This window comes from Eublepharis macularius, chromosome 7 (genome assembly GCF_028583425.1).
Source record: "Eublepharis macularius isolate TG4126 chromosome 7, MPM_Emac_v1.0, whole genome shotgun sequence".
Lineage (NCBI taxonomy): Eukaryota > Metazoa > Chordata > Lepidosauria > Squamata > Eublepharidae > Eublepharis > Eublepharis macularius.
In genome coordinates this window covers 6,511,448-6,523,656 of record NC_072796.1, presented here as the reverse complement: position 1 = coordinate 6,523,656, position 12,209 = coordinate 6,511,448, and the positions used below count along the sequence as shown (strand labels likewise).

Sequence of the window (12,209 nt, the reverse complement as noted above, 5' to 3'; positions counted from 1 at the left end):
TACTCATAGTGGGCTCCAAACCATTGTTATTCATCGAGGTTTTGCATTTAAAAGATCATTATTAAAAACATTACAAGAGCTTAATCAAAGTGAACATACTTCAGAGACAAAGAGCAAACCGCAGCTCAGATACGGCAAGCACCTTGCTCTGACTGGGTGCCATTGTTCATAATGCATCTAAAACCACGAAGAACAGGTTTGCCAGCTGTAACCTCATACTGAGCACTTGCTTTTCACTCCCAGGATGCAGGCATAAATCTTAGGCATGGGCAGCAGTGCAGAGTCTTAGGTGTGAGTTGCAAGGCCCATGGCTTACAGACTGTACCTTCAGAGAGCCAATTGCTGAATCCAGGACTGGCCCAAGAGGTAATTTTTTGCTTTGTGTTACATGCTTTTCATTTAGTACATTTTGGTTCACTGATATTATTTTCTTTACTGTTAATAATAATAATAATAATAATAACATTCGATTTATATACCGCCCTTCAGGACAACTTAATGCCCACTCAGAGCGGTTTACAAAGTGTTATTATTACCCCACAACAATCACCCTGTGAGGTGGGTGGGGCTAAGAGAGCTCAAGAGAACTGTGACTCGCCCAAGGTCACCCAGCTGGCTTTGTGGAGGAGTGGGGAATCAAACCCGGCTCTCCAGATTAGAGTCCCGTGCTCTTAACCACTACACCAAACTGGCTCTCCAAACTGTTGTAAGCACCACTAGATCTCTTTTGGAAGAAAAGCAGGGAACAAATATTGAAAATTGAAAATAAATACTCAAAAGGTTGTATATTAATAAGGATGTTAATGTGAAATTAATAAGGCAATGACGCACACATTCAAACTTCCCAAGCAAGCAAATGGCAGTAAGATAAAATCACCTATCCTCTGTTGCCAATGTGGCCACAAACCTGTAGACATGTATACCATTAATTTAAAAGCAGCCCTGCATATACTGTCTAACTACTATATTTAAAATCATTCAATCATAACAAAAGATGTCTATGATAAACTGCAATGTGGACTAAATATTTTAGTTCAACTTATCAGTAGATGAAATCACAGCATGATTTGAAATTCAAAAGGAATTATAAAACAATTCTTGTGTATATTACTTTAGATGGGTAGCAGTGTTGATCTGCAGTAGAACAGCAGGATTTGAGTCCAGTGGCACCTTAGAGACCAAGATTTTCAGGGTATAAGCTTTTGAGAGTCAGAGCTCTCTTCTTCAGAAGAAGCTATAAGGTGCCATTGGACTCAAATCCTGCTGTATATATTACATCCATGCAATCTTAGATCAAGACATCTATATCTATACCTAAAACTGAAAGGAGGAAAAGTTCCACACCTAAAATCTCCAGGTATTTCCCAATCTGGAGCTGGCAACTTAGCTAGGCGAGAGGGAGATGATATGGCAGTAATTAGCCACTTTTCCTGAGCCAGGACCTCACTAAAATTACCTTGATATTTTTATCTTAGTTTATAATTGTTGTAAGCTGCTTTGAGAACCAATTTTTCAGGTTGAAAAGTAACCGGGGGGGGGGGGACAAGTAACAAACTACTGCCAAAGGGGTTACAAGAATGAGCAAGAAACATGAGGAGTCAGAAGAACGTAAGGCCTAATAAGGTCATTTTACCTCTAGAATATCTATTAGTACATTCTCTTCAGGCTGCTTGGTACTCCTGACATTTTCCAATACAATCGAGTAGGAGACACCCTGAGTATCAGACTGGTAGAGGTTGTATGTGTCCGTCTGATACCATTCCTGGATGGCTACAAACACCTGGCTCTCATCAGTGCTAATAATCTGTAAATCCTATAGAGAAAAAAAGACAGATATAAATGGTGTGTACCAGAGGCTACTAATCTTTCCCACATGCAGAGAAACTATATTGGATTTGATCCTATGAATCATCTTCCAGTGGAAGGATCCTTCTCCTCAGGCAAGACCGAAGACTTCTTTTTCTGTAGGGAATTTTTCCCAATGGAAAAATTGTAAAGGGGGGGGCAAAAAAACTCCTATGAAACAGGACATGACTGAAAAAATAGGCAAAGGCTAAACTGAAAAAATATGAATAAAATAGGAAAGAACATATAGTAGCCTCTGCAAAGGGGGATACGCAAGGCTTTTTTTCAGTCAGAAATTAATAATGTATTTTGTGGATGATTACCTTGGGTAATGCATATTTCGGTAGTTTCATTTCTACAAATTCATTCCGATGGTAAGACACATAATATTTCGTTTGATTTGCTGATGATGTCTGTGAAAGGGAGGGGGGAAGAAATGACATAGTTTATAAGAAGTTATTTCAGCGGTTCACATTTGCACAGGAAACAATGGTGCGTATCATTACTGATGATTAAACACTAAACAGAGAATGGATATAACAAGCGGTGCCACTTGCACAGAGAGCTTGTAGAGCTTTAGGCGATATGTCAAAATCTCCCATGGCTCTGTTGTGAGCTAGCCCCACAAGCTTTTCCTTCAGAGATAATCCCGAGAATAATGGTGGTGATCTACCTTAAAAGGCTGCTGTTGTGTGGAATACTGAGATAATGAATGAGATGCATTTTGAATTTTCTAAAGCACCTCACAAATGCTATGTAGTGTTTAACACAAAACATCCTTTCTCGTTTGTTGATGTTATCCAGTGATGCTCCATTCTCCAACAGCGAACACTCACTGGATGAAGGCTTAACTGTGACATTCCCGAATCCAGTTTTCAAGGCAAATTTTAAATTACAGGTTATTTTTCAAACAGCATCAGGCACAACACTGTTTCCTGCATTCCTTGTGGCCCTGTTGCAGATGCACACACAGACAAAGCAAGTACAACTTTCATTTTGATTGTGATTTATTCTTCAGGGCAAAGAGTACATTAGAAGACCTTTTGCCTTTCCTGCCTCTCTTCTAAATGGATGTGGAGTTTGGGCTCCTGTGTAAACACTGAAAAAAGAAATGTGGTCTGAAGATGCAGCCCAATTTTCATTTCAGCAATGTAGCATTCACTGCAAGGATCTCAATACAATATACTTTGTCTCTCTCTTTCTACTTCAAAAAATAATGCTTGGATTCAAACTACAGAGAATTATTTTGTAAACATGCATACTGTTCCAACTTGTTGATTTTGAAGTAGTTATTGCATTGTGGTGTTTTATACATCTTTTCTAGCCTGAAAAGAAGAGCTTTTTTTCAGGGGGAACGCTGGGGAACGGAGTTCCAGCACCTCTTGAAAATGGTCACATGGCTGGTGGCCCCGCCCCCTGATCTCCAGACAGAGGGGAGTTGAGATTGCCCTCCGTGCCGCCGAGCGGCGCGGAGGGCAATCTCAACTCCCCTCTGTCTGGAGATCAGGGGGCGGGGCCACCAGCCATGTGACCATTTTCTCCAAGGGCAAACCACTGAGTTCCACCACCTCTTTTCCCAGAAAAAAAGCCCTGGCCCTGGATATGTGTGCCAACTGGGTGATGGATATCTTAGTCACCCAGGAGAAAGCACATTGTGCTGTATTTTGTATCATCCACTCCACCCTTCCATAAAACTGGTGTGGGATCAACTTAGAGCTTAAATTTCAAATTGAGACAAAGCAAAACTGTGAATCTGGTACGTACTCTAGGAGAGGCTATGCTTGCAGGCATTCACTATCTAGCTTGTTAGCTTTCTGCATTAAAATGTAAGAGACAACGTCGATATGTTACTCCTTCATGCCTACAGGGACACACTTCCAGAGACTGTAAATAATTCTAAAACCTCTGGCAAAGCCCAGCTGTCTACCCCACTGCAAGGTTAAGACTTAATTAAGAAAAAGACTAAACAGGGTCTGAAGCAATCCAAGTTCAGCACAGAAATAACATTTTGTAGGCCAATGTTTTATTGTTTTAGAGAAGATACCCTCCTATTTCATAGCATCATAGAGCGGGAAGCGGTCTTACAGACCATCCAGTCCAACCCACTGCCCAATGCGGGAATACCCTAAACCCTAATAAGCATCCCCGACAAGTATTCGTCCGGATGCTCCTTGAAGACTGCCAATGAGGAGGAACCTACCATATCCCTAAACAGCCAATTCCACTGCTGAATTACTCTTAACATGAAGAAGTTTTTCCTAATGTCCAGCCCATAGCTTTCCTTCTGTAGTTTAAAACCATTGTTTTGAGTCCTATCCTCTGTTGCCAACAGGAACAGCTCCCTTCCCTCCTCTGTGACAGCCTTTTAAATACTTAAAGAGAGCAATCATGTCTCCCCGCCATCTTCTCTTCTCCAAACTGAACATTCCCAAAGGCCCGCAGTCTCTCCTCGTAGGGCTTGGTCTCCAGGCCCCTGATTATCCTGGTTGCTCTCCTCTGCACACGTTCCAATTTCTCCACATTCTTTTTGAAGTGAAGCCTCCAGAACTGCACACAATACTCCAAGTGGGGCGTAACGAATGTCATACACAGGGGGACATTGAGTCTCTGTATACGATACTTCTTACTCGTGGACGTTCAAGTGAAACATGTTTCAAGGGAAACACAATGGAACCAGGAGTAGTAATTTAGAAGCCGAAGGCTCTGTCAATTTCCCCTCTTCACAGGAGGGTAGTTTGAAAAGACAGAGTCCTATCACTCTTCAAAGGGTTTGGTAATTACATCTAATTAACGAACCCTCTGAGGAGCATCTCTGCCAGCTGTCTTTTTAAACTACCCTCTTGTAGAGAGGGGAAATTGACAGAGCCTTCCCTTCTGTCTTTTTAAACAACAAGTCCTGGCTCACATTGCTCTCCTTTCCCTTGAATGTCCTCGTATATAGTATAGTATAGTATATATAGTATCATGTAGAGAGACTCAATGACATCCCATGATTTAAAACCATTTGGATGTTATGCTTTTGTTGAGAAACCCAAAGATTGTATTCGCCTTTTCTGCTGCTGCATCACATTGACTGCTCATATTTAGCTTTCTATATCCCAAGATCTTGTTCACACACACTGCTATCCAGAAGTGTATCCCTCATCCAGTATGCATGCTTTACATTTTTGTTACCCAGGTGGAGAACATGGCACTTTTCTCACATGCTGGCTTAAGACAAAGCTGGTGGGGCCAGGGCATTGGTACCGATCTTGTCTCCCTATGCTTTGAGGACGATTACATTGAGGTGTCAGATCAAAAAAGGGAGAAGAAGCAAGAGAAGATCAAGTCATCACAGAGACACAAATGTGAAAACTGAAAGAAAGAAATCTATGCTGATGAGAACAGCAGTCTGGACATTGTGCTGCGTGAAATGTGCCTCCGTGGTATTTAACTGTGAAATGATTTTAAATTCAACTGTTGAGAGATATTTTCATCCTGCCTCTTCAGGCATCAGGCAGGCCAATGGCCCTCAAGATCTTCCACCTGCAATATTGGGGTAATAATACTAGCATTATTTCAAGGATGTTATAAGGATTTGAATTAATTTGTGTGAAGAGCTTTGAACAGATGGTGAATTATTTTATTATCTAGAAGTTAAATCTTCTTGGCTGTTGAGAGATGAAGACAAACAAGTAGCTGTATGTGTGGCTAAATTTTTGCCAGCTGTATAAAATCATGTTGTAACTCAGGCAGTAAACTCTAGGCTTCCCTTTTAGCGTGTGATGGCTCGCTATTTATGACTTTTGTCATGAAAACAGTCATTAAGAAAAAATATTATATGTATTTGGGGGTTTTATGGCAAGAGACTAACAGAAGTGGTTTTGGTTCTTAGCAGGGTTTTTTTTCCGGGAAAAGAGGTGGTGGAACTCAGTGGGTTGCCCTCGGAGAAAATGATCACATGGCTGGTGGCCCCACCCCCTGATCTCCAGACAGAGGGGCGTTGAGATTGCCCTCCGCGCTGCTCAGAGAGCAGTCTAAACTCCCCTCTGTCTGGAGATCAGGGGGCGGGGCCACCAGCCATGTGATCATTTTCAAGAGGTTCTGGAACTCCGTTCCACCGTGTTCCAGCTGAAAAAAAGCCCTGGTTCTTAGGGATTTCCTGTTAACATACCCCCACTTTATAGTCTGTCATCTGGTAGTAACATTACCTGAAGGAATATGTAGTCATCCTGCACTGTTAAAGAGTTGTGATCTATGTGGCCAAGGAATGGGGATCTCAGCCATTCATCAGAACAGTTGTGAAAAGGACACACCACGTAGCGAAAACCTAAAGAGAACAAGAAACATTTTGTAAACAGGTTGCAAATCAATACCAGACCTGCTGCTTCATACATGCTAATATTCTTTTTCTGCAGCAGTTTATTAAGCTGAACCGTAATAGAGGTGGGCATGAACTGAAATATGTACCAAAATTAATCGCAAACCAGGGGTTTGTCAGAGCCCATTTCTTTTTTTTAAAAAAGTTTTTATTTAATTATGCACATTAATAGTGAGAGAAAGTCATTAAACATTGATAACTAAGAAATCTTCTGTTATATATTAATAATAATTTACATGCCCTTGAAACCATGAATTTTCTTACAAATGAGTATTTCAACTTGGATTTCCATTAAAGGTTGATATACTAAATGATAACAAATCTTAACCTTATTAGAGAGGATTTATATCATAAACATAGACAACTGAACTACTTTGATAATGATTAGATTATTAATAAAAATACTGTCGAAGGCTTTCATGGCTGGAGAACGATGGTTGTTGTGGGTTTTCCGGGCTGTATTGCCGTGGTCTTGGCATTGTAGTTCCTGACGTTTCGCCAGCAGCTGTGGCTGGCATCTTCAGAGGTGTAGCACCAAAAGACAGAGATCTCTCAGTGTCACAGTGTGGAAAAGATGTTGGCAGGTCATTTGTATCTACTCAGGAGGGGTGGGGTTGAGCTGAGTCATCCTGTAAGAGTTTCCCAGGGTGTGGAATGCTAATGGCGGGAGGCTTCACTGTATCCTGAGGAGGTTCTTTTGCATATGGATTGGGGCTTGATGTGCTAATCTTCTCTGCAGGGCTATTGTCGGGTATAGAGTGTTTTGTTAGCCTGGTGTTTTTCAGAACTGGAAACCATGCTCTGTTCATTCTTAAGGTTTCTTCTTTCCTGTTGAAGTTTTGCTTATGCTTGTGAATTTCAATGGCTTCCCTGTGCAGTCTGACAAAGTAGTTGGAAGTGTTGTCCAGTATTTTGGTGTCCTGGAATAAGATACTGTGCCCTGTTTGAGTTAGGCTATGTTCAGCCACTGCTGGTTCGTTTGGTTCATTTTCAGTTCATCGCTGCAGATAGCCTGGCACCAATCAATCAGTTTCCTAGGCAATGGGGGATGGGCTTTCTGCTGCCCTGGAAGTGACATTTTCATGAACCAAACAAACCAGTTCGCGAACTGGGGCAAGTTCATGAAAGTTTATGGTTTGTTGTTCATGAAACACGACGAACCACGAACCACACGGTTCAGTATTTTCCTGATTCGTGCCCACTTCTAAACCATAATGAAAATATGCACAACACAAAAGTTCAACAAATATGTTGTGCATGTCGAATTATTCATATTGTTTGGAATGGGCTTCCCTTCAAACAGCATTTAGATAAGAGAGCAGGACTTGTTAGGCAGATCGTATCTGGTGGGCTGGACAACATGGGAGGAGACAGTCCTTCAATATGGGAAGAGGTGGTCCTTCAAGTACCACCTTCGAGTCTCAAGCCATTTAAAGTTAAGAAGCAGTATGTTGAATTGCGCCCAGAAACAAATGTAAAGCCATTGCAAATCTTTAAGCCAATTTAAAGATCAGGGGACACCTTTCACTGTTAAAAAATGATAACCAAAGAACATTAGTATTTAATGAGATTTCTTGCTGGAGCAAAATATTTTACTTCTCTTCAACTCAAAAGAGAATTCATGCTTTATTTTACAGTATAAAACAGGATTTCTGTTTTAGAAAACAGAAAGCATCATATTCCTGGCATCGAGAACAGTCTTACCAGTGACACAACTTTAGTGGATCCAGCCTGACATTTACATAAGGAAGTCCCTGCACTGTGTACTCTCAAGGCCCCCTCCCTCCCTTCCATTCCATCACACCACCCTTGCCTAGTTTCACTACCACCACATCATCTGCCTCCTTTGTGAAATTCCTGGAGATTTGGGGGTGGAACCTGGGGAAGGCAAGGTTTGGAGAAAGGTGGGACTTTAGCAAGTTATAATGCCATAAATACTAGAGATGGGCACAAACCGGAAAAACTCCTGAACCGTGCAGTTCGTGGTTCGTCACATTTCATGAACCACAAACTTTCATGAACCTACCCTGGTTGATGAACTGGTTTGTTTGGTTCATCAAAACATCACATCCGGGTCAGCAAATCATCACTTCCGGATCAGCAGAAGGTCATTTCCAGGCCAGTTGAAGGCCACTTCCAGGTCAGCAGGTCTGCAGAAAGTCCATCCACTGTTGCCTAGGAAACTGATTGATCGGCATCAGTGACGATTCCAGTGACGAACCAAAAACCGAACCAAATGAACCAGCCTGAATTTCATGGTGGCTCGTCAGAAATGGGCTATAACGAACAGCTGGTTCGCGAACCACAAACCAGCCTGGTTTGTGCTGAACTTTGGTTCATATTTCGGTTCATGCCCATCTCTCAATAAAGACCACCATCCAAAGCAGCCATTTTCTCCCAGGAAACTGATCTCTGTAGCCTAGAGATCAGTTTTAATTTTGGGAGATCTCTAGGCTCCACCTGCAGGTTGGCAACCCTTTACGGGGTTGGATGAAAAAACTTGTATTTTTGTGCAGAAACCTCTCTCATGTTTTGAGGAGCCAGCACTTTATCGTTAGATATATCGTATATTATAAGCTTCTAACAGGCAAAAGATTGTGAATGCCTCTCATCTCATCTGTAATTGAGAAAAAAACTGTGTGGATTACTATATGAAGACCCTCGGAAGGCCATTCCCAAAGCAATCAGAAAATACCAACAGTTGGCAGCTCGATGAATTGGACAGCCTTAGATGGAAAAAAAAGTCTGTGACACACATCTTAGTCTAAAGAGCATCATATGCCATCTTTATAGGGCAAGTAAACACTTTGTAAGGCAAAAACAGTGAACTCTATTTCTTGCTCTAACACCAACACATACATTTACTATATATGTATTCATGTCTGCCAGTTCAGGACGTGGCCTTCACTGTTCCAATTCCTACCTCCATCGACATCTTGGACTTCCATATGAACTAAATTAGGGTCTTTATCAACTTCATCAACAGACCTGGGAACATAAGAAAATTCGTAGTTCGTAACATAAGAAAGTTATCGTAGGACCGCTACAGGCACTGCATAAACAGAAGGATTTGGAGTTCAATTGCTACTAACATCATTGCTCAATGTTTCTTTCTACCTCTTGAATTTTTAGAATAACCTTTAAATATTAATTGGCAAAAAATTGACAAAAATTTATTTGAAAAAGCCATTGAAATGTAAGAATGCCTTTTAACCCCTACTGTATATACTTATTGGCTTCAAAGACCTATTCTCAGCTGCTTACCACATTCTTATCTATGGCCCTCAAGGATATAAGAGGGTTGCACTTACTTGTAACTGTGATTCATCAAATGGTCCTCTGCGCAGACACAAACTGTTAGAGTAGCAAGCTCAATTACTGAAGGAGGTGGGTGTGAAGTTGTCAAAGTAAGGGACTCTGGAGAACCAACTTCCCAACAACTGCTTAGCATTTCATTGACATTCACCTAGAAGTGCTTCTAAAGGAGTAGGGAGCCCTCTAAAAGTGTCCCTGCAAAAGTACAAGAGGAATGCAGCAAGGAAAAAAACAGCGCTCTGGTGGGGAGAGCCGTGCTAGGTAAAGGATGTTGAACAGTCATGTGCTTGAGAGAGGGTGATAGCCGCTACCAACCCACAAAGGAAGTGTTGTGTGAGGATACTGCCAGGTCTCTCTTGGAGCCTGAATGACTAATACAATGAATAGTGTTGTGAGACATAATAATAATAATGGTAACATTCGATTTATATACTATCCTTCAGGATGACTTAACACCCACTCAGAGCAGTTTACAAAGTATGTTATTATTATCCCCACAACAACAAACACCCTGTGAGGTGGGTGGGGCTAAGAGAGCTCTGAAAGAGCTGTGACTGACCCAAGGTCACCCAGCTGGCTTCAAGAGGAGGAGTGGGGAATCAAACCCGGTTCTTTAGATTAGAGTCCCGTGCACTTAACCACTACGCCAAACATGAGGGCTGTCAGCCAACCCGAGGTAAGGGATCCTGGCCAGGGCACTGGGCACATTAACATTGTGAAACTCTATGAATGGGGGGGGCATATAGGTATGTCTAGTACTCTTGCTGAAAGTAGTAGTAGTATGACAAAGTCATTTTGCAGAAGACCAGGAGCCACACCCTCGTAGTAGGGCCCCCATACCACAAGGACAGCCCCTAAGATGGCCTTAAATCTTAGAGTCACAGCATCGCAAGAGTGCCCTGAGAAGACCAGAGCACTGAAAACATGAAAATGGTGCACATATGCTTGGTCTAGGAAAGAAGAAAACAAATCTGGGTATCCCATGAAGTCTGAAACTTCAGCTGAAGACCATATTCTCTCAAGGTGACACATACAGTTATATAAGAAGATAGAACCGCAATTGTGAAAGTGACAACACTGAGGCTATTGAACATTTATTGAACATCTCCAATTTATAACACTTTGGCCAATAACTTTTATGCAACAGGATGGGGTTAAAACGTGTTTTATACTCTCTTCAAAGGGGATGGTGAAAGGATCATAATGACCTGTTGATTAGCAGCATAAAGGAAAAATTGCAGCAGCGGAATTCTGCTTCTCACATAGGCTAACAGTTTATAGCATTCACACTCTACAGTCACTGAATTAGAGATGAAGTGCTATTTAATTTGCAGGCCATCAACAACAATAATGATGACCACTGGAATGAAATATAAATTTGATAAAGGATTGCAGCAGGGGACCTGACAGCAGCCAATTCAATGAAAGTTTGTGTGTCAAGGACTTCTTGCCCTTGAGCACCCTTTCTAAGTAGAAACATAAGACATCCTTTAAAAAGATGGGTGTGGAGTTTATCTAAACCCCACCTTTCCGCCCCAGTGGGGACTTAAACTGGCTATAACATTTTATATCTTTTCGTTCCATCCACACAACCACCCTGCAAAGGCCGAGAAAATGTGATGGGCCCAAGGTTACAGGCAAGCCTTTCAAGCAGAATGGCATTTGAATTTGGATCTCCCAGATCCCAGCCCAGCACTCTTAACTATTATAGCCAAATGGCTCTTGTCAGAGACAGTTAGAGATAGATAGGATGAATACTAGACAGGAAGAACACAATTGCAACAAGAATTCTCTCTTAACAGTGGCAATTGTAATGCTGTGGAGTCTGTTTCATGTTTTATGTTAGTCCCAGGATAGTAGAATCTGGAGTAGCTCCAGCCCAGGTTTTACACATGTCTGTGTAAACTGGCCAAAGGCCTGCTAGGGAAGGCCTCTGCTAAGCCTTGTGTTCTTTTCTTTGTTTCTGCTTAATGAAGTTATTCTGTGATAACCAAAGGAGACCCTCTGTGCATTCCTAAATGACTGCTGAATCTTACAGCAATGAGACTTAGGGTCTCTACATGAGATGCCTGGGCTCATGTTTGTCAAGTGTTGAAAGATTCAATGTTAGCTGGGAAGTGTAGCTTTGAAAGATAGAGCCAGCGGAGATCACTCTGGAAGGGGCAGATTCTCTCACAGCCCTCTGCCGTCTCTGGTGTGCTGGACTATCTCCCCTTTTGGAGTGTTTATCCTGCCGCCCTCGCTGCTTAAAATTTTGAATTAACTGGGCCTCAGCAGGGCAAAGCCTCTGGAAGGGGAGATACCCCCGCTCTGTCTTTCAAAACTACGCTTCCCGGCTAACATTGCATCTCCTGACTCATGAAAAACATGTCAGATGTCTTGTGTAGAGAGACTCTGGAAACCGTGGGAAGGGCCAGCACCATTTCCTGGTAGGAAAAGGGGAGTGTGGACATACAGACAAGAGAAAACTGCCTTCAAAAAACTTCTGGGCTTAGAGCTGCACGTTTATCATCTCTATAAAAAGAGAACCAGCTGAGGAGCTGCTCTGTGTTGTGGGGAGGCTCTGACAGGTCACACCTCCAGGGAGGGTGCAGGTGCCTTTAATCACGCTGCCATTTTCCAGCATCTTGAAGAAGCCTCTCTTGAGCCATAACAACAGAGAGACATTTTTCTTCTTTAAACGTAGTTG

The 12,209-nt window shown here is 42.1% G+C and overlaps 1 protein-coding gene across 1 annotated transcript in view; it reads right to left on the bottom strand.

Moving 5' to 3' along the window:
• The window catches only part of SORCS2 (sortilin related VPS10 domain containing receptor 2), a 222,356-nt gene that overhangs the window by 55,974 nt on the left and 154,173 nt on the right, over nucleotides 1-12,209 (bottom strand). The window contains exons 9-12 of the mRNA XM_054984867.1: nucleotides 9,129-9,193; nucleotides 6,036-6,154; nucleotides 2,169-2,258; nucleotides 1,634-1,813 (exon numbers count right to left, since the gene is read on the bottom strand). Coding sequence (XP_054840842.1) covers nucleotides 1,634-1,813; nucleotides 2,169-2,258; nucleotides 6,036-6,154; nucleotides 9,129-9,193 — 454 coding nt within the window. The remainder of the gene's footprint in view (nucleotides 1-1,633; nucleotides 1,814-2,168; nucleotides 2,259-6,035; nucleotides 6,155-9,128; nucleotides 9,194-12,209) is intronic.